The sequence below is a fragment of the Mastomys coucha genome, unplaced genomic scaffold, assembly GCF_008632895.1.
Source record: "Mastomys coucha isolate ucsf_1 unplaced genomic scaffold, UCSF_Mcou_1 pScaffold20, whole genome shotgun sequence".
Taxonomy (NCBI): domain Eukaryota; kingdom Metazoa; phylum Chordata; class Mammalia; order Rodentia; family Muridae; genus Mastomys; species Mastomys coucha.
Window position 1 is genome coordinate 41,640,972 of NW_022196903.1, and position 22,820 is coordinate 41,663,791.

At 37.9% G+C, this 22,820-nt stretch overlaps 1 protein-coding gene across 1 annotated transcript in view; it reads left to right on the forward strand.

The window, feature by feature from the left end:
- Cntnap2 (contactin associated protein 2) overlaps positions 1-22,820 on the forward strand; it is a 2,139,844-nt gene that overhangs the window by 1,694,047 nt on the left and 422,977 nt on the right. Inside the window, exon 15 of the mRNA XM_031381709.1 lies at positions 20,460-20,587. Coding sequence (XP_031237569.1) covers positions 20,460-20,587 — 128 coding nt within the window. The remainder of the gene's footprint in view (positions 1-20,459; positions 20,588-22,820) is intronic.

Below are 22,820 nucleotides of genomic sequence, written 5' to 3' on the forward strand. Positions count from 1 at the left end.
AGAGGAAGTCAGGACTGGAACTTGAGCAGGTCAGGAAGCAGGAGCTGATGCAGAGGCCATGGAGAGATATTGCTTGCTGGCTTGCTTCTCCTGGTTTACTCAGCCTGCTCTCTTATAGAACCCAAGACTTCCAGCCCAGAGATGGCACGACCCACAAGGGGCCCTGCCCCCTTGATCATTAATTGAGAAAATGCTCCACAGCTGGATCTCCTGGAGGCACTTCCCCACCTGAAACTCCCTTCTCTGTGATAACTCCAGCCTGTGTCAAGTTGACACACAAAACCAGCCAGTACAGTGTGTGATGTATTCTTACTAAGGTTGGGAGATTCATGTCCCTAATACTAATTACCTTGAACACCTCTTCCTAGGTTTATGAGTCTTTGGGCTTCTAAAAGTGATTGTTCAACTTTCCCAAACTTCACAGGAACATAAAGGTGACAGTGTCTTAAATCTTCCTAAAAAATGTTAACTTTTTGAATGATTGAAGAAGGCTGTATTAGAAATAAGTAAATAGAGAATAAGGTACCTGGAAAACATGTAAGAAAAACAATAATACTTAGAAATAAATATGAAACAAATAAGGGAAACATACAGTACAAGAAAAAGACAATAAGGGCTAAGCTCAACAATGCATACTTGGAGTCTCAGAAAATGAGAGAAGGTAAATGCAATCATTTTTGAATTATTGACTGTGAATGTTCTGGAATTAGTGTGACATCCAGAAGTACGTTGAAAAGCTGATGAGATGGATCACTGGGTAAAAGTGCTTGCTACTAAGCCACAAAATTTGAGTTTGATCCCTGGAACCCATATAGTTGAAGGAAGAGAGCTGGCTCTTGAAAGTAAGTTGTCCTCTGACTCCTATCTATGCAGTGTGCCACACCCCAACACACACACACACACACACACACACATAGAGAGACAGAGAGACAGAGACTAAATAAATAAATAAATAAATAAATAATAAAATGTTTAAAAAAGAAAGAAAGAAACACCTAGAATCTAATTGTTAACAATTAAAACTGCCTATAGCCAAAAAGAGATTTTTTTTAAAGACTAAAAGAAAACACACTTTATATCATTAAAGAAGCCAAAATTATATGGACAGCTTCTCAGCATAAGACATGAGAGTCATATGATGGAGAAATATGATGTAAAGCACTAGAAGAAAGTCATTGATGACAGTGTTCTACTTCTACTGTAAGAATGAAGACTGGGAACTTCAAGCAAACAAAAGATGAGGGGATGTTTTACCAGTACTTTTGCCTTTCAGGAAATATAAAAGATTGATTTGTGTAAAATGTTTAATAAGCATGGTATCTGAGCTCATTGTTGAGACACTGAAAGCTTAGAGATAATATCTGAACATAAGTGGTTTTGGTGTCTTAACTCTAAAGAACAGTTCTTCAGGGTCCCAAGTCAGAGCTAAAGAAGATCATGAGACACCTGCTGCACACCTGTGAACTACAGACTCTAAGGGGGCCATCTGTCCTCTGACTACCCAGCTCTTATGAATACCTTTATCTGCTGTCAGCAAAAAGCTTGCTGCAATTGCAAAATTTTTCTTTAGTGAAAGTATCTTCTGCCTCTGACTTTTATTTCTTTTTTTGTATTAATCATTTTATTTGTTTACATTTCAAATGTTATCCTCTTTCCAGGTCTCCCCTCCACAAACTCCAAACCCCATTACCCTCTGCTTTGCATCTGAAAGGTGCTCCCTCACCCACCACCCACTCCCGCCTCACCCCTTTAGCATCCCCCTTCTCTGGGATATCAAACCTCCACAGAACTAAGGGCCTCCCTTCCCACTGATGCCAGATAAGGCCATCCTCTGCTACCTATGTAGCTAGAGCCAGGGACCTACCCATGTATACTCTGGTTGGTGGTTTAGTCCCTGGGAGCTCTGAGGGGTCCAGTTAGTTGATATTGCTGTTCTTCCTATGGGGTTGCAATCTCCTTCAGCTCCTTCAGCCCTTGCCATAACTCTTCCATTGGGGTCCCCAGACTCAGTCCAATGGTTGGCTTTAAGTATCTGCATCTGTCTTAGTCAGGTGCTGGCAGAGCCTCTCAGAGGACAGCCATACTAGGATCCAGTCTGCAGGCACATCTTGGTATCAGCAATAGTGTCAGGTTTAGTGTCTTTAGATGGAATGGATTAGAGAGTAGGTCAGTCTCCGGATGGCCTTTCTTTCAGATTCTGCTCCATTTTTGTTCCTACATTTCCTTTAGATAGTGACAATTCTGAATTAAAATTTTTGAGATGGGTGGGTGACCCCATCCTTCCACTAGGGGTGATGTCTATCTACTGGAGGTGGTCTCTTTAGGTTCTATCACTAGAAAATCCCAGATGCCAGGAATGCAAGAGGCACCCAGGACCCAAGGGGGATGACATTAGCTGAAATACCCAACAGTGAGAAGAGAGAACCTGATTTTTATTTCTTAAGAAAAACATGTAATCATTTTTTTTTAAAAAGTAGCCCTTCTAAGGGATTCTAATCCCTGAAAAAGAATAACAGAGAAATGAAATAACATAAGGAAATCAAAACCTATGAGAAAATGTGTACAACTGTTTTTAAGATGAGAAATGCTGCAGGGTATTTCATGCTGGGAGTAATGACCCAACAGAAATAGAAAGCATGAGGATGGAAGTGAAATCGAGTATGCCACAAGAGCAAAGAACTTGATCCAGCAGGAAGCAAAGGGATTTGATGAATGATTGAAAGTAGGCCCACATGAAGGGACATCACATTTATATTGGGAAAATCCCATTCTCAGATATAGACCCAGATGTAGATAAATTCAAAGGTCCAAAGATGACTTTATTCACTTGATTGAGTCTACTTTTATTCCTGAGATTAGAAATCAAATTACAAGCTAACCTCGAAGTGTGATGGAAAAGGACTGCTGGCTAGATGTAAAAAGAAAATGAGTGAAAGATGAATTGACTAGAAAGGTGGTGGGATTGTTCCCCTGTCTGACAGCTGATATTTGTCGTCCACATATGTAGAGTTGGTACCCAGTACCTTTGGTTCCTCTTGTCTGCAACCTACCTCTAGGTATTGTTACCTGTTGAGGAAGGTAGAAGTGAAAGTATTAGGGGTATGAAGAGGAAGGATGATGGTCTAGTTATAACAAAAAGAGTAGAAAGCTAGATGCCTGCATGTAGAAAACTAAATGGGACCCCTATATCTTACTCTACATAAAAATCAATTCAAAATAGATCCAAGACTTTAATGTAAGACTTAGTCCAGCAGGAGGAAACACTTCAAGTTCTAGACATTGACAAGGCATTCTGAGTAGTGTTCTAATCACTGAAGAAATAATATCAAGAATTGATAAATGGAATTATATCAGATTTAAAAGTCTCTTCACAGACAAAGACACAACTGATGAACACAATCTACAAAATGGGAGAAAAATTTTGCTGGCTATACCTCCAATAGGAGATTAATATACAGAATACATAAAGAAGTAAAAAATTTTTAATTCTAAAATATCAGTAATCCAGTCAACAGATAAACATTAACTAAACAGACACTTTTCAAATGAAATGCATGAAAAAAGTGTTCCATATTTTCAGCCCTCAGAGAAGTGCAAATCCAGAACTACACCAAGATTCCATCTCATCCACATCAAAATGCCTGTCATTGAAGTACAAAAAGCACCATGTGCTGACTGTAACACAGAAACAAGGCCTTCTACATGACTAATAAAAATATTAATTAGTGTAGGCACTGTGGAAACCAGTGTGGTGGTTCCTCAAGTAATAAAACACAGAACTGCCAAGTGATATGACTTTAGCTCTCTTGGGCATCTACCTAAAGAAATCAAATGCAGCACACACAGATGCACCTTAAAACCTGTGTTTATTTCAACACTATTATAGAGTAACCGTAACTGTCTGTTAATTTATAGATGTATCTGTGGTGACAGGAATGGATGAATAGCTCCATGTTGTCAGCAGCAGCAGCTTGAAGAATTTCCCTTGATCTTGGTTGGATCTTGATCCAGGTTAAAATTGTATCCTTGGATTTATTAGAGAAAGGAATTTCACAGTGAGCCAGTCTGATACCGTGTTATGATTCATTAATGATATTTTAGTATGGATCTTTAGCATGTTGGTGAATAGAAAGAAAAGAACTAACTTATAATCAACAACATGAGAATATTCACAGGTGAATGCTAAGGAAATCTTGGCAGTTTTACAATTGATAAGGCAAAACTCTAGCTCGCAATGGGTACAGAAAGAAGTATATTTTTAAACAGAGTTAACAGCCTTATTTGAAAAATCTAGAATATGGCAGTCCTTAAGCTTGACTGATTCCCATTCTAGTCAAAAATGTTTGTATAGAAAAATTAATATTGTCTCTATAAGAGCAACCTTAGCAGTCAATGTTAATTGTTCTATAATTCTTGCTTTTCTGCTAACAGGGAGATTCCTCCACACTCCCCTGTTTCTACCTTGAGAGCTCCTTTCCCTTCCCGTGTTCTAATAACAGGAGTCTTCATATCCTGACTCAGATGGAAAAGAGAATATAGCATAGACATAATGGAGCCACAACAATTCAGCCACAAGTGAGAATGAAGCTTGCAGGGTGTAGATTGCAGGAAAATTAAGGGAATAGGAGACATCATGTTAAGTGAAGTAAACTAGTTTCACAAAGACTATGTTCCATGTTACATGTGGAATTTAGAGAGGAAAAAAGATATGAAGGTTCTAAAAGGAGTATTGAGGATATGGAAAGGGAAAGAGAGTAGAAAGGACATGAAAAGGAGATAAATATATCAACATATATTACATACATTGCTTGGAAATATTATAATGAAACCCATTACTCTGTGTATATAATATATGCCCATAAGCTCCATAAAAAAATAAAGAATGGGACTGAAAGTGAAGAGATTTTTAATATAATTACTTAAATTATTGTGAAACTAAAAGTCCATGTCAATGTGGAGTTAGATATAAAGACAACTGGGATTTTCCCAAGTACCATGGAGGAAGCTGAGATTGGTTGCTTGTTTATACAGAAATAATAACAGCTAGTTAGGGATAAGGTAGAAAATATAGATTAAAAGGGTGATAGAGATAAGTATAGCTTCCAACCAAAAAACTACTGGATTTGGGAAACGGGATAAGTGAACTGAAACATTCAAGGAAATAGTTTCAGGTTCATAGCATTACAATTTTTAAAATTCTGGAAAAGGAATGATCAGGTCAATGTCACCATGGGAAGAAGCAGCAGAACTGAGTTACACTAAAAAATAGAAGTGAGTTTCTGTAAGTCACCATGGCTCAAAATTGCAATGACTGCATTTTTAGGTAATTAAGAATATAATCATGTTTCAGTTCTAAAGCTGTCAGGAGAATTGATGTACTGAAATTAAAGCCTTAAATTCCCTAAGCATTTTGTTGTATATCTGTATATATAAAATAGAAATCAAGTTGAATTGTAAAACATTTGAAAAAGGATTTCTATGATTTTTAATATTTTTAATTTATTCTTTAGTTATTTCACAGATTATATGATGCATTTGGGCAATACCCACTCCTTAAATCCAACTTTCCAACACATCCTAGATACCCACAACACATCCCCTTACAACTCCATGCCTCTCTCCCTCTTTTTTAAGTCTGTTGGTGTTAGCCATGAACCCTAACAACTCCTCAGCTCACAGCATGGTCTCATGTGCCTACCATTCATTACTAAATGCAGATTCTTCCTTCACTGAGTTCTGACGGAGCCTATAATTCTGGATTTCTACAAGGTCACAGATGATGTTGAGTACTGGTCTAAAAACATCGTGGAAAATAACAATAAAGAAAGACCTCACATTAATCAAACCATGTGTATGATAACTCAGACAGAAATCAGGATTTTAAATATTTTATTGTTCCTCCTTTGACCCTTGTAAAGCTGTGTTTCTCTACTTCACATAAGTTTAATAAAGTATGTCAAATATCATTCCTCTGCATCCGTTGAATTAGCAAGTTTGTAAACTTTGGCTATTCCTAGGTTCTACTTGGCTATTTCCAAGCTCCCAGTGATTGGCTAACGTGAGGATAAACACAGACTTTCCATTTGACCAGTAACACCTGCCAACATCCCTCTCTTTGACCCAACTGTTTGGATGTCTCTGTTACCTTTCCAGGACAGACATATCAGTGTTCATAACTCTATACCTATTTCAAGCAACTGTTATTATTTCAATAAAAATGTTAAGTTGGTCTTCCCATTTTGTAACTTTCCTGACCAAATCTGTAGTTACTTGAAACCATGTGATTGACGTCTCATTCTATTTAAAATAACTCCCTTTCTGCAAACCTGGGCCATTGCCCTAGGAACAGGATTCAGTCTTTCAGTTCTCTTCAAATTATAGGCAGGAAAGACTTCTGACTGCTTCAGGCAAACATAGCTTTGACAAGCCACCTTTCTACCCAACCTACTCCAAACAGAGCAGAACCTTTAGAGTTATGACACTTTTTGACTTCTGAATCAGAATATGCTCAGATACCATAATATTGCATTCCAGCATGAGTAGAAAAATAATTAGATTTATCAAGAGTTAGGAGAAGCATTATGGGTTCTGTGGTAGAATGGCCATATCAGCATAAAAACTGATAGAACAAGAAGAGCAAGCCAGGGCTCTCTATCAGGGGACTTATGAAGCAAATAAATGCACATCAACCCAGTAATGATGAGATGATTATCCAACCAGTTGGGACTATCCCGAATAACTACTCTTGTTATTCATTTAACTACAATTAACTTTTAAATTATTAGACAGTTTTATATATTTATAAAATGAATTATAGTCATTTTCAGTTCCAACCCCCCTCCCTCATCTCCCCACTTTCTCCAATGAAACCATTCTTTTGATCAAGTGATCTCTCCAGCTTTCATGATTTCTTTTCATGTGTTTAACATATAGCTTTTTGCCTGGGCATCAGTTTGTGTGTGTATGTATGTTTGGGGGAGGGATATTTACTGGAGCAATGACAACTTATGCATAGCTACATCACTGGAATAAATGATATATCTCCTGCTAACAACTGCTAATGGCCAACTGCTATCTCTGAGGGAATTGGGGCCTCATGGGACCCTCCCCTCATCTATGGTGAAATGTTAATGGGCTAAATTTTGTACAGTTCAAAGTTCAAGAACATGCAGGAGGCAAATGAATGTAACAGCTGAGAATAGGTCAGCAAAAAGATGTTTTCTGAATATCACATAAACATTGAATGCAGAAACTCACTACAGGTTTAACCATATAAATAATTAAAGCACATATCTAAACCTTAGACAGAAATTAGATGGATAAATATAAAAATATCCCAGATGGTCAAGCTAGATGAGCTCTGTATAAAAGTTAAAGTAACAGGCAACTTTTAACTAATATCTGCTAAGACATCATATCCAGATTAAGCTCAGCATCCCAAAACATAAGGAAAGTGGACAGCAGCGGCCAGGGTTCTCCCCATGTGGCACTGAAGGTCTTTCTGTGTGTCAAAGTGGCTATATCAGAGACCTTATGATTTTTCTTGTTTTGTATTTGTGTGTGCATACATACGCAGTGCATTTGTGATGACTGTGCATGAATATGGTTATGGCTCATGCAAATACACACACGTGTATGTCCATGTGAGCCGAGATGTCAGTGTTCATGTCTTCCATTATTGTTCTCCACTGTATCTTTTGAGACAGAAGCACTCAAAGGACTCAGAGTTCAGTCATTAGCTAGGCTGGGTAGCCTGGGAATTCAGATGCTGGGGATCCACACTTAGTTCCTCATCCTTGCACGGCCAGCACTTCACTAATTGAGGCAAATTCCAAGCCCATGATATTCTTTATTTTGAATGCTTTAGAAATAACATTTTCTCTTCTATACTTGGTATAAAGAAACCACATGCAAGTAATTCTCAATGCAGGGAAAAAAATAGATGCTGAAGTTAACCAAAACCACAAACCACATGCAGAGAGATAATTGTACATAGATTATACAAGTGTATCCCCTTTCTGTGAAAGATATTGTGAATCAAATATCTTTTGATGATACATACTTCTATTTTCTTTCAAACATAAACTCTTCTTTATCAGATGTCTTCTACCTAATTCCCCAAGGGTCTATACTTTATGTCTTATAATTGGTTTATTTTTTTCTTTATTAGGTGTCTATCTCCTGCCTACCTCAGCATTGTGTCTCTTTTTATCCTGGAATGCACATAGTGAAAAGACTTTTTATCTCACTCTCTTCTGTTCACTCCTAAGTGCTTGTGCTTCCTTTTTGATGTGTCTTACTCCCTATGCTAGAGTATTGATATTTTTAAGAAAAAGTCAGAAAGGTAGCTCTCTCTGCCTGCGTATTTGAATTGGCCTAGTCCGGACATTTAGAAAACATTCAGAGTGACAATACACAAGATGATACAAAAGATACACACAGAGCTGAAAGGGCTCTGTGTCCAGCAGACTTACATTTCAGCACTGCCAACTGTAAGGTCTTACTATTGTCCACCTTGCCAAAGGGGCATTGTGTGCAGGAATGGTATTATTAGTGATGTGTAGTATAGCCTCCCAATAAAAGACATTAAATAAAAGAGTACATTTTTATTGGGTAATATTAAACCATTCACTTCCACATGCACTTGCTTTAACCAGCTTGAACAAATTAGTTATTCTCAGTAGATTACCCTCACTGTTAATTCTATAATAAAAGATTCTAGAGATGGCACATTACTATCACTGGCATTATAATTTTTATTTCAGAATCCTAGTAACAGAATATTCATTATCTAATTGTAATTAAAATGCATGATTCTCTTAAGAACGCTTATAACTATTTAAATGAATATGAACTTTATTAAAGGGATAAAAGTAGGATATTAAAATTATTCCAAGAGGGTAAGTTTTATTCTTGAAGAAGTGTAAAATTACAGTGATGAGAAATAAAGAAAGACTAAGGAAAGGCAACAGAAAAGTCATAAAAGTAACAAGCAGACAGATCCTTGATGTGCTATAGTAGAACAGAAAGTGTTAATCATACGGTCATGGATAAAATGAGCAACACAAAGAGTAAGCTCCTTGAGGACTGGGGTGAGAATTTGTTTGCTTTGCTTTCCCCAGTGGTAATGCCTTGGAACCCCACTGGATACCCAATAAATACTTGTTGCATTAAAAATCCAAATTAAGGGCTGGCGAGATGGCTCAGAGGGTAAGAGCACTGACTGCTCTTCCGAACGTCCTGAGTTCGGATCCCAGCAACCACATGGTGGCTCACAACCACCCGTAATGATATCTGACCCTCTCTTCTGGTGAGTCTGAAGACAGCTACAGTGAATTACACCGGAGCGAGCAGGGACTGAGCGAGCAGGGCTGGCAGTGGTCCTGAGTTCAATTCCCAGCAGCCACACACATGAGAGCTCACCGCCATCTATACAGCTACAGTGTACTCATACACATAAAATAAATAAAATAAATCTTTTTTTAAAAAATCCAAATTAATTCTGTCTCAAACTTATAAGTATTTCATGAATAATTTTCCAGTCAGCTTGTAGATGGGACACTGGGATAGCTTCACGGTTGGGCCCAGTTAAGATGTATAATATTCATTAGGTAGATTAACTTATATGCTCAAAAAAATTTTTTTGTTTGTTTATTTTGGTTTTTTTTTTTTGAGATGATAAAGTTGTTCAGGTGGCACCCAAGCTCCAACTTTTTACTATATATATAGTATATAGTACTATTACTAGGTGAGTATGTCACAATTTTTGTCCTTTCCAATTCTTTACTACACACATAGAGCAGCAACCCCTCATTACCTAGGAGGAACTATAAATCAAAGTCAGCCTGCTTTATATACATTGTAGAATTGTGTTCTAATCATGCCAATTATTGACACAAATACTCATTGAGAGAAGTGATGATAATGACTTTAGTTTATATTACATGGGGCCATGAGAAATTGCCATTGAGTGTGTCACTTAAATGAATAATTAATAATTTAATTTGTGTTAAGAATATTAGCTGAGCCAGGCAGTGGTGGCAACGCCTTTAATCCCAGCACTTGGGAGGCAGAGGCAGGCGGATTTCTGAGTTCGATGCCAGCCTGGTCTACAGAGTGAGTTCCAGGACAGCCAGGGCTACACGGAGAAACCCTGTCTCAAAAAAAACAAAATCAAAAACTAACAAACAAAAAAGAATATTAGTTGAATGCTGACCACATGATAGGCACAATATTAAGTAACTTGCAATCAGCTAACTTGTTTACATTTCACCAAACATGTTTTGACAGGTGAGATAAGTGAAGAGTTTCCCCCAAAATGGGATATATACAAAGAAAGCACAAAAATGGACAATATTAGCCAAGAATAATAGGAAATCTGAGCAACAACAAAGGATGTTACTGTTTTACCTCCCAGGTGGCTAGAAGCCCAGACACAGGGAAGACCATAATTTGGGGTTCTATTGAAAGAAGGGACCAGAAAAACTATGATGATAAGCTATCCATGATTTTTTCCTTCTGAGCTGTAAATATTATAGACAAATCGTACAATCTAATGGTGTAGCTTGGTCATTTTTATGTATTGGTCTAACTACAAAATCATCACTCAGATCAAGCTATAGACCATGATCCTTAGCTGATGCCAGAAAATTCCTCCGAAGGAAACTACAGTTCGGACTTCTGAGACAACAGATTATTTGTGCCTGGTTTTGATCATCATGTAAATACAATCACAAACACAAACCATTTTGTTTCACACTCTTCCTCAATGCTATAGGTTGGAGTTTATCTTTATGTTAGAATTACTTTAATGGTTGCCATAACAACACACCTGACAAATTAAAGTTAAAGCCTCATCTTTGGCTTATATTTTGAAATTATGGTCCAGGTCCATCATCATGGAAGGCATGGCTGCAGGAGCATGAGACAGGTCATCCTGTTGCATCTTTAATTGGGAAGCAGAGAGATGAGAGGTGGTGCTCATTGTCTCCTTAGTATTCAATCTAAGAACTCAGGTTACAGAACGGCACTGCCTATATCTAGGGCAGATAGTTCCATATGAACTACCCTTATCTAGATCTTCCCTCACAAATATGACCAGATGTTTGTTGCCATGGTGATTCTAAGTCCTATCAAGTTGACAACCAAGGTTCCACTATACTTCATCTTATTGCATACCTGTTCTCTATTACTAGGTGAGTATGTCACAATTTTTGTGATCTTTTGTTGATGAACATCTGAGATACTTAGCTTCTCCCATTCTTTAAAAGAAGAAAATTAATTTCATTAGTTGTATTAATAAAGCTTGATGGTTAGACCACCCTAGTTGCTTAAGATATATACAGTCTGTTTTAGCCACTTTTCTGTCAGTGTGACAAAATGTCTGATGGAAATGACATAAGGGAAAATAATTTATTTCGGCTCAATTTCAGAGGATTCAAAGTCAACATTGGTCCTAACATGTTGGCAGTAGCAAGAGACAGAGGAAAGATGTTCGCTTCATGTCCATCCAGGAAGCAGAAAAAGAAAATGGGCAAACAGGAGGAGGTCAAAGCAAGACATGACCTCAAGAACCATGATCCCAAGTGACTTTCTACAAAGTTCCACCTAATCTTTTTATCAAGCTGCAATAATGCCATCATATTACTAATCTATTACAGTTTTCATTCATTCATTCATTGAGTCAGAGCTTCTATGACCTAACTGTCCCTATAGACACCCATGCAGGCATACTCAGAGATACACTTTACTAAGTTCCTAGGCATTTCTCAATACAATCACATTGACAATCAAAATTAACCATCCCACTATTGTTTGTTGGTGGAAGTGAACATAAAGTGTTAGACACAGCTATCATAATTAATTAAGATGTTAAGGGCATGCCAATTTTCTCTTCCATTTTGCTCTTAATCTCATATATTAGTTTAAAGATCTGGGAATGGTTTTCCACAAAGCTATATTTAAGAAGCCGCAGAATGCCAAAAAATGCTTCATGGACAGCCTTGATACTGAACATTGTGTATCAATTCATTAAAACGTATAATATAAAAAGTTTCTTTTCCAGAATACTGAATTACATAAAGTTAAATATATGTGTATCAATTAAGAGTTTCTCACAGTCATTACAATATAGTTTTAGCCCTTCAAGACTGATATATTAAGAATACATAGCATCCACACATAGAATGCCAAACATCTTTTTTTTTTTACACAAGAGGGTGTGTTATTATTTTCCAAACTTGTCAGTTCCAGAAACCCCAAATTTCAAAACTTTCCATGATCTTTATGGAATAAATTATTCCATATAAATTTTGTCTATTAAAGCCTTAAGCCCTAATGTGACTGTATATGGAGATGGGGCTTTTAGTGAGGTAACTAAGGTTAAGTGAATTTATAAGAATGGTCCTATCAGTAGATAACATTATAAGAAGGTGTGTGACAGAGCCCCCTTCTCTCTTTTTGCATACAGAAGAAAGGTCATGTAAGGACACAGGGAAAATACAAGCCAAGAAGAGGCTTCATCAAAAGCTTACCTTAATGTCATCTTGAGATCAACTTTCTCCCCTTCATTATTGTGAGGAAAGAGAACAGTGTTAAAGGCACACAATCTATGTCTCTTACTTCAAGGTATCCAGAGCAGAATACTAACTACAACACTATTGAAGAAGATGTAGAATTGCTCATCAAAATAGTGTACATCTCAAAGAAATGAAATGACTAAATCCTTTACAGGCTTCTTTACATCATATATATATATATATATATATATATATATATATATATATGGGTTTTTTTGAGACAGATTATTTTCTGTATAGCTCTGGATGTCCTAGAAGTCACTCTGTAGACCAGGCTGGCCTCAGAAATCTACCTGGCTCTGCCTCCCAAGTGCTGGGATTAAAGTCATGCATCACCACCACCTGGCTCAGTAGATTCTTATTCCAATCATTTCCTCTGCTGACATAAGAGAAACCAAAATCCTTTCCCAAAATATGTTGATGTCTGTCACATTTCAGAAGAGCTGTGTGCTTAACTGTCAATGATTGACATTACGCTTTAGGATGTGCTTCTTGTTCATAGTATCCCAAACCAGAGGATGCTGGGCGTTTGCTCCCAGCCATACCAATCCTGTTCTAATGTGTCTGCCCTAGAAGTGATAGGTGCTATTCAAGGTTTGAAAATAATATTGGCAAGTTAATTGCAGGTGTATGGGGTAAAATGCAAATAGCCGTATCAACTCTGTATACAAAATGCTAGTCACTATGAGCTCTTCCACATTGCTTTTTGCATTCTCACAATGACTCCAAAACAAGAGTGTAGGGGTAATCTCTACTCTCTCAATTCCCATTGAATTATGAGCCACTGACCTTTTTCTCCATCTCATCACCAGAGTTCCGGGTCACACTCACCAATGCTTTCCACATTTCCACAACTGGTGTGTCCTGTGATGTTTTTGATACCAGATATTTTATAACATTTAACAGAAATGACAATTTTTTCCCTGGCAGATGCTTTTGTTTCTTCTCATTTCCATTAGCCACAATTCTTTTGGGTTCCTTCCAAATTTCAGATCATTTATTGTGGATCTCCTTGATTCATCTTTCTCCCTTCATGTTGGAGTCTGATAGCAAACTTAAGCCCCTTTCCTGACTGCCTCTGATTCTCAGTGCCAGTTCCTATTGTCAATTTAAAGGTTTATTTTTATTTGGGCCATCTCATCCTAAAGTATAATGTTTTTCATTATTGTAGCCAAGGGGGTATGCCTTTTGCAGGTGTCTTCATCCCTCAATATTTTCAAGATATTGATAACATAAAAACAAATATTGAACATCTTAAGAGCATCACATAGTTTAAAGCCCAATAAAAGATATTGGTCTCTACCTTCAAGCAAGTCTTTTGTGTCCAGTTCAGGAGCAAAATAGCCTGTTGGGATAAAGAGGGAATGGCAAAGTACATATTTTTTAGAAGTATGAAGTTTGTATAGAAAAGATAGGGACAATCAATATGAGTAATGTTGACATGGATTTGTGTTGTGTGAGAGGGACTTTAAGGGTGGCTGTAGGAAGAAAAGGAAATACTTCTCAGCTAAAAGTAGAATTCTTGTCTCATTGGAAAACAGGACCTGGTAAGATGGGGAAATCCATAAAATACAAACTCACAGCATATCATCCACTCTTCTAGGACCAAATGAATTAGAACTGATGCTCTTTTGAACAAACAAATTTAGCTAATCAAAAATTATGATGACAAGAACTGTTCATTATTTTCATAATTGGGGAAGTTTTTGTACATGTTACTAAAGAACCTTGGTCCTTGGCACTTGGGTGAAGAAACCCAACATTAAGGACTCCACTCCTAGAAGCCGTTTCCATAGAATGAAACAAAGACAAAATTGGATAAGTAAATTTTTAATGAAGTGGGTATATAATAATATTCTCCGAAGGTCACCCAGCCACACCCAAGAACCACTCAGCCAAGAAAAGGGATGTGAATTAAGCAAAAGGTAGTCAAGCTGGACATAGACACACTGGCAGAGAGAAAAGAACTGAATACCTCTCCTCTTTGTTCACTAAAACACTTAATGAAGTGAGCATGGCAACTCCAATCTTTCCAGGATAGCATGAACTTTAGACAGAAAAACTGTATTCCACCTTGTTACGTTACCAAAGGAAGAAGAAAAACACACACACACACATACACCCTATAACCGTGGACTTTAGCTGAAGGTCAACCACAAGTTTTGCTGTGCAACCCAAATCTCTGGAAGGATGTTTGAGGTAGGAGGTGGCTAACCACATTTATCCATTAGCTTTTGTTAGGTTCTGGCCGCAAAGGGGCAGTCAATTGTATTTATGGTAATCACTTTAACTTTTTAGCTTTGTGCCCAATGGAAACTCCTGATCCTGGTTCATCTTTAGCTTATAGTTACAAGCCCCAAACTGCTCCGTTGTTTCTCATTTGTTTACTTGTTGGTGGTTTGTTTTGCTTTGCTTTTTGAGACAGGCTCATATTCAGTAGTTCTAACTCATCTGGAACTCACTATGTAGACCAGACTGGTCTCAATCTTGCCTCTTCCTGCCTCAGGGGAAAAGCCAGATTTAAGGCATATTCTACCATGATCAACTCTGGTTCATTTTACCTATGTTGTGACAAGCAGTTCTGAGGAATGCTTGCTGAAGTGCAGGCAGTTGAAAGGTAGAAGTCACATCTTTGAGATCTACCTCTTCTCTCAATTCCCTATCCCTTTGCCTGCCCTGACAGAAATAAGAATAGACTAATTCATACCAGAATCAAACTAGATAAATTTGATGCCCTAAAAATGGCCTGGGTTTAGAAAAAAATTATAGCCAAAAGAGAAGAAATAAATTGGGTTTCTCCTGGGTGGGAAATAGGTTTTTCAGAGATACCTGCATCAGCTGTGTCAGTGTCATGTCCTTCTTCAAATGATGCCAAAGAAACCTGGTCATTCCCAGAGAAGTCTGAGAGGCCGATAAGAAAGACTGATTAGCACAGCCATTGCTGTAGCCCTCACTAAGTCCCTATCACCAGCTTGAGAAAACATCAGTTGGACCAAAAGAAGGAATCAGATTGCTTGGCCATGTCTTTTGGAGTTAGAGAAATAAAAAGCCCAATTGAACTACATCACTCTAGAATATTCTTGTCCAGTTTTAAAATGAAGATAGACAGTGGTGCTGACAATGGAAATGTTTTTCCTTTTCAGAGTTCTGTGGAAAGACAATGTAGGCTGTGCTTTGTGGTCCATATATAGAACATGTGATATGAAGCCAGTCAGGAACGTTTAAAGCATAAAACTAAAGGGTTGTGGGAAATACAAGAAATACAAGTCAGTAAAGAACTTTCCTTGCAAGCATGAAAATCTAAGTTTAGATACCCAGCACTGGAGAGGAGAGATAGGCATATTCCAGGGTTTGATGGCAAGCCAGACTTGGTTGAGTTCCAAGTCAGTAAGAGACACTGTCTCAGAAAATAAAAGTGGATACCATCTCAAAAACTATAGCTAAGGTTGTTCTCACCAAATTTCTAAATTCCTCCAAATTCATGTGAACATATGCACATGTAAACACACTTGCACCTGCACACATATATGCAATTATGTATACACACAAAAGAATCTTTCCAAAAGTCTACACCAGCCATACTCAAAGGTCAATGAGCCATGAGAAAGAATATGGCCAGACAAAAACAGGTCAGATGGCCAGGTGCCTGTGACATTCCAAATTTTGTGTCTTTTTGTTTATTAAAGACAAGGGACAAACACTGAGAAAACCAGGTTATTTACCATGTGTTTGAAAGATATTCAAAGCCAAGATAAGGATTCCTCTCCTGTCGACTAAGTTTTGAGATGCCAGGCACTGACCATGGCTTGCTAGATATTCTGAGACAGAAATTGACAGAAGGCTGGTCATCAAGTGTTTCCCCTTGCCATGAGTTGCAAAAACATAAGCAACTCTTGCATAGATTAAAATATAAATATGAATGGGCAGATTAAATTATAAGTAGTTCAAAGCAGTCTTCCACCTGTTGTGGGAAATATTAAAAAAGATCACCCCTCAATCTCTCCTGCCCCACCAGACCATGTTCCTGCTCTAGTACTGATACTGACCGGCCTCAACACTATGTCCTGGCTAACAAGATCATCTCTCTTACATGCAACGCCCCACACACTCTACAATCAGTCATCTTGCACCTAGTTACCTGGTAGAAACATGACTCTTAAGGCTTAATTATTCAATCAGGTTTACATATCAATAAGATCACAATTGACAAGGTGCCAATACAATAATTTCAGAGCCAATTGGTAAAGATAATGCCTTAACCCAATTATTTTTTATTAGATATTTTCTTTATTTACATGTCATACTTCCCAGTTTCCCCTCCAAAAACAAAAACAAAAAACAACAAGAACAAACACCTGTTCCCTTACCCTTCCCACTGCTCAACACTCCACCCTCTCCCTCTTACTGGCCCTGGCATTCCCCTACACTGGGCCACAGAGCCTCTCCTCCCATTGATGAATGACTTGGCCATCCTCTACTATACACATGCTGCCAGAGCAATCAGTCCTACCATGTGTACTCCTTGGTTGGTGGTTGAGTCCCTGGAAGCTCTGAGGGTACTAGTTAGTTCATATTGTATGTAAGTTTGAACACCTTTGCTATTTTAATCATATTTAAATTTTTTATTGAATATTACCTTGTAAAGAATTAAAATCTTAATTAAAGAAAGTTAAACTTACAGAAGTGAATGGTTCAAGATTATTCAAGGAATTCAGTGTAAGAAAGATTATCTTTCTCATCTCTCCACCATTAATAGTAAACTCATCCTGATGACTGTTTTAAAATTATGCCTTGTGAATGTCAATGTATGTTTGTGTACTTATCCAATCACAAAATACATGAAGCTAACTACCTTTAGTTACCTATTTGTGTTTATTTTATAAAGTTCTATAAAACAACATGTCTGCCCTCAGGGAGCTTGCATTCCAGAAAGGCAATTCAGAGAAAACTATTTTGCATAAAATCTCAAAATGATGATAAGGGCTTTTCTAAGAGATTCTAAATGAAACAGATAATTGTCTAGCATTTATAAAAGGTCTCATCTATTCCCACTGAAAAGAAGTAATTGAGTCTGTAATTACTTTCATTTCATAGGGGACGTAGTTATGGGTTCTAAAGATCTAGTTGTGACGGGTGTTTTCTTAATTGCTCTAATTGCTTTACAGGGAACATCATCATATAGCATTGAGGAAGTTTCAATAGTCAGTGGTAACCGAGGACATCACTGGAAGTATTCAGAAACTTTTACTTTGTTGTGTGTTAGAGGCTCAGCTGATGTCACCTTGTGGTGATCCATAGCTGCAGTAGCTCTCGTGTGATAGACAAGCAGAGGCCTTGCATCCCTAGTCATAAGGACCACTGAGGAGCTGGCAGTGCTGCTCCATCTTGGGATGGCAAGGCATCCTTGGGGAACATTCTGTCACCTCTGCCCAACCTGGTTATCTCAAAGAGGCCTGGGAACATTATTCCCTCTTCTCACATCATTCATAGGGATCCAGTGAGAAAAACAAAATCACAACAAATCTAATTAAAATATTTCATTGTATTTTATTATCAGTTCTAGACTTGAGCAACATCTCATCCTATATTCTATGAAATAGAATGAACGGGCCAATCATCTCAGGAGAAAAGTTTAGCTTCATAGGCAGGAAAGGGCCAAAGGATGCAGAAACCAACAAAAGCAGATGGATCCTTGCAAAGGTATTATTAAAATAGAGAAGGCTTGCTTAGGATGCTGGCTCAGAGGAATTTCCCCTCTTGTTGCTGAATGGAAATCTCCTTTCTAGATAACTGGCCTGTGCTATTCTATAGCATTGGCACAAGAGAGTCCATGTTGGGGCAGCCTGATCAGCTGTAGCAAACAATGGTCTCCCACACATTTCTTTGACAGCCTCACTGAGGTGTTGCTTCTGCCAAGAGGAAGGGAAAATGGTTTTCTCAGCATTGCATCCCTAAACTTAATAAATAAATAAATAAATAAATAAATAAATAATGAATAAACAGGATTTACAGGACAGACCTCTAGAATGGGACCTTTCATACCATCTGGTAGTAAAACAAGCTCTCAAGAGTGAAAACATCAGTGTTTGTTTTAAATAAAGTTGTTTTTTAATGTTTTCACTGAAATGCCTGTCTGCAGGCTTGTTTGTTGTCTCCACAGGCAGGGGACAAGCAGCTGAGTGTAACCAAACTCCTCAGGAAAGTTGTATTGAAATAGAACAGTTCTAGGATTGACCCAGAAACTTAAGTTTTACTTCTGTAGCTAACAGGTCTGGTAGATCATGCAAGAGTCTGAGTCAGAACTCATCTGAGTAGGATGGCAGAATTCCTCTACTGCACAAGCCCACTATCACATATAATTAGTGTATTATGCTAACATGATAAATAGTACTTAATGTCTCCCTGAATTAGATTGACCTCAATCTCTAAAGGTCATTGATTCCAACAAAATCACTTTTGCATACAAAACTTGATATAAAAAAATTCATGCAAGGTCCTAAGAATATCAGGTAAATCCTTTTGAGGGTCAGCTGCTCTCAGGGCAGGTGCTGAAAAATCTCATCAAAATCTGTGCCAATCAAACCACCTACTGCCATCTGTGAACTTGGTTCTGTAGGCAATGTGGGATCTAGTGTTCTTTTTCATTGTATATTTCATACGTATCTCTTTGCAACTTTAAATTCTGTGGACTACTATTCAGATATTTGGCCAGAATAGGTTGAGAAAATACCTTTTTCATGTTATCTAGGGTGATAATTTTTAGGTTTTTTTTCTGATTTAGCAAAGAATATCAGTTTTACAATTAGCTATACTCTAGGAAAGCATCAATAGATCAGTAAAAACTGATTCCTCTGGGCATAAAGCAGATCTAGTACTCCCTTGGTGTGGTTTATGATGGCATAAGAACAATTGTATGTAAAACTCTGAATATATTGAATTTGAGACATTGGTGTGTAACTTCAATATGTAAGATTCTTTGAGTATGATTTCATCTATAAGTGAGAATTACACAATAAGGGTATAGTCTGACCACACTATAGTGCATGATCCCACACCCAAAAATATCTAGGTAGTACTGATTGGATTTAGTAGGGTTATAAAAAAAAATGGACATAAAAATGGGAGGGGCATGAAGAGTTAGGGTAGATCTGGAAGGAGTTATTGAGAAGGGAGAGGAGTGAATAATATAAACAAATATATTGTATGAATACATGAAATTCTCAAATAATAAAAATTTATCTAATTAGATGTAAGTATGGGATCAAGCTAGATGGTATGGAACAGGGCAACTGCAGAGTAAACAGAATAACCTAGGCAGAAGTCCAAATGGGGCCAGCTCTACTCCTCCTTATCCATAGAGCCAGGTACTTTCGGAGCACCTGCTCTATGCTGGAGACTTCCAGGAACTATTTCAGTCCTTCAAGTAAGCACAGAGAGACCAGGAAACAAAAGATATCCCATATTTAGCTGATGCACAGCAGGGAAGAAGGTCTCCAAAGGAATTGTTTCAAACCAATTAAAGAGACAAAGATTTCTGTTTGGTATTGCATTCTGGTGACTTTGTTGAACTTTCCATTAACTCTGCATGTGATCGCCCGTGGCACACCTGGTTTAGTCTAATTTCCACCTAAAATAGCCAAAGGCTTATTAGTTATGAGTTCTGGAAATCAGAATGTCAGTTCTATTTCCCATCAGATGACCATGCCAGAGTTGCCTCTGAGCCAAGCTCTGAGCAATTACTGGGGAAGGAGAGCAAACTCTATTTGGGGTTTTACTCAGTATGTTTCTGAACAACTATTGAAAATGCCATCAGTGATCAGACAACATAAGCTATAATTCTAACACAACCTCCCAATGTTTTTCTGTTTCCCTGTGATTCAGGAGGAAGGATGCTGGCTTCTTATCCTACAAAGATCACCTGCCAGTGAGCCAGGTGGTGGTTGGAGATACTGACCGACAAGGCTCAGAAGCCAAGCTGAGCGTGGGTCCCCTGCGCTGCCAAGGAGACAGTAAGTTTGCCCAGCAGCTGTGGCTTGCACTTTCTTATCACATGGAGATAATGTTTCCAGGCTGCTCAGAAGATGCCAGGAAACATATGTGTTTTTTCAAAGAACATCACACAACACAAGCAGGACCAATAGAGGGCTACATGGATCTTTATTGCAGAAGAGGGTGTGTCCAATATAGAAGCCTCAATTCAGGCATAAGATGCTAATATCCATCTTCCTCATCTATTCATATGTAACAAGTTTGACTACCTAAGCTTATGGTAGCATAAATAGCAATGCTAAGAGCATAAAAGTGCCACTCAACAGCTGGGATTCCACTGTGTGCTGCTGTTAATGCCATTAGCATGACTATTTATATCATCATAAAACTGAGTTTATGGTGATATAAATAGTAGCATTATAGCTTAATGTATTATTGTAAACTTGGATTATGGCCATATAAAGTTTGACATTATAGCTATCAAACTCCATCATCATCAAAGCTTGATGGTCCCTTAAAAGGCAAAGATTGTTTCTGTGACAATGTCCTGCTTTCAGGCTTAGGCACTACAGAGAGGAACTGGGGGCTGCTAGCTTGGACAGTGGGAGGTAAGAGAGTGAGCATGATGGTCTTACCTAATTAAGGGCACCATTCAGGTTTTATGTTGTTTGATACCCTTTGGTGTGCTTTATGTGCAGTGGGAGAGGGAATAAGTGGAAGGTTGCTATGGGGATTCAGCAACGAGCATCCTGGGCACCATTTCCCTCTATTTTCTGCACATGTAACACTCCTGGGAGTTCTGTGCTTTTTGTGGTTGTGTACTAGGAAAAGGGAAACCTAGATTCCATTCTCTCAATAACTGGCTTGCTCAAAGACCCCAGGCAAGCCTCTCCATTATATCAGCTGTGGTAATGAGAATACCACCTGAATCCCGATGCCTCCTGGGGAGACTATAAAGGTTTTTAGTGTCTGAGTTTGGATACCTCCTAGCAAAGCATTATGTGAGATGGAATATTCTTTACAACTTCTATAAATCAGTGGACAATTAGGCCTACTCAGTGATAGATACTTACATCCACTCCAAGAGGTGTCCTAAGAAATGTAAGGATGCACATTTAGCAGTTTATTGCTTAGTTATTTGAGACAGCAGCTAAAAGGTGGGGTGCTCCTAATACGAAAGAGGGGTGACATTTGAACTGATATTTCTTATATTGGACTGTTTTCTTATATTGGAAAAGAACACTAACTACAGGATCGGTCAAAAGGATCTTTATGAAGCCATGGCTATAAACAATGGCAATTTATTTGTGTATCCAGACTTTGTAGAAGAGCTCAGTAAGATATTTGGTTTCAACTCATTAAAATCTTCTGACCACAAATGATCCAACCAAGAAAAGTCCCTCACAAGAGTGTCCTAATGCTTGAGTTCGAGTTGATTCCAGATGAAGTCAAATTGGCAACCAAGATTAGATATCACAGGAACCCATCCCTAAGGAAAACTGTTGCCTCATCCCTGGACAATGCACAGGTTTTATATAGTTAGGATGATATAGATTCATAAAAATTCCTTTACATCATTAATTCATGAAAATGCAATGAAAGAAATTATGTGAATACTTTTGTATTTGTGAGACATAGTCCTTTTCCCCAGAAAGCTGAGAATGGGTTGTATGTAGTTGGCCTCCTAAGGAGCAGTCAGCAATTAACAGTATACAGACTCAGTTTCCCTTTAACAACATTTCTAACATGGGCCAAATCACAATAAAAGATTCCATATGGACTGTATTTCCCAGGTTTTAGACTTGCCCAGTCTCCTTGGACATTTACAACTCCATGTGCAGCGCATAAGGCAAACATTCAAACACTGGCATTTCTATAGTACAAATGAACAAATTATTTCTTTTCAGATGGCATTTACATGACAAATTTCCAAGTCCCTTTGCAAATTCCCTGAAGTTGGAGCAGAGACTAGGAACACAAGACCACCATTGATTTTTGACTCCGTGCTTTTCCTTCTGTCAAAGGCCAGTTAAATTCAAGTGTCTTTAAAAAAAATACTCAGCTTGAGGAATTAGGCAGATGGCTCAGTGGTGAAGAGTCATCTTGAAGTGTCTTTCTTGAAAACTACTCAGGTTTGATTCCTAGCACCTACATGGAAGCTCACAATTCACCATATTTCCATCTCTAGGGGAACATATACTTTTTTTTTTCAGTTACATTTTTTTATTAGATATTTTCTTTATTTACACGTAA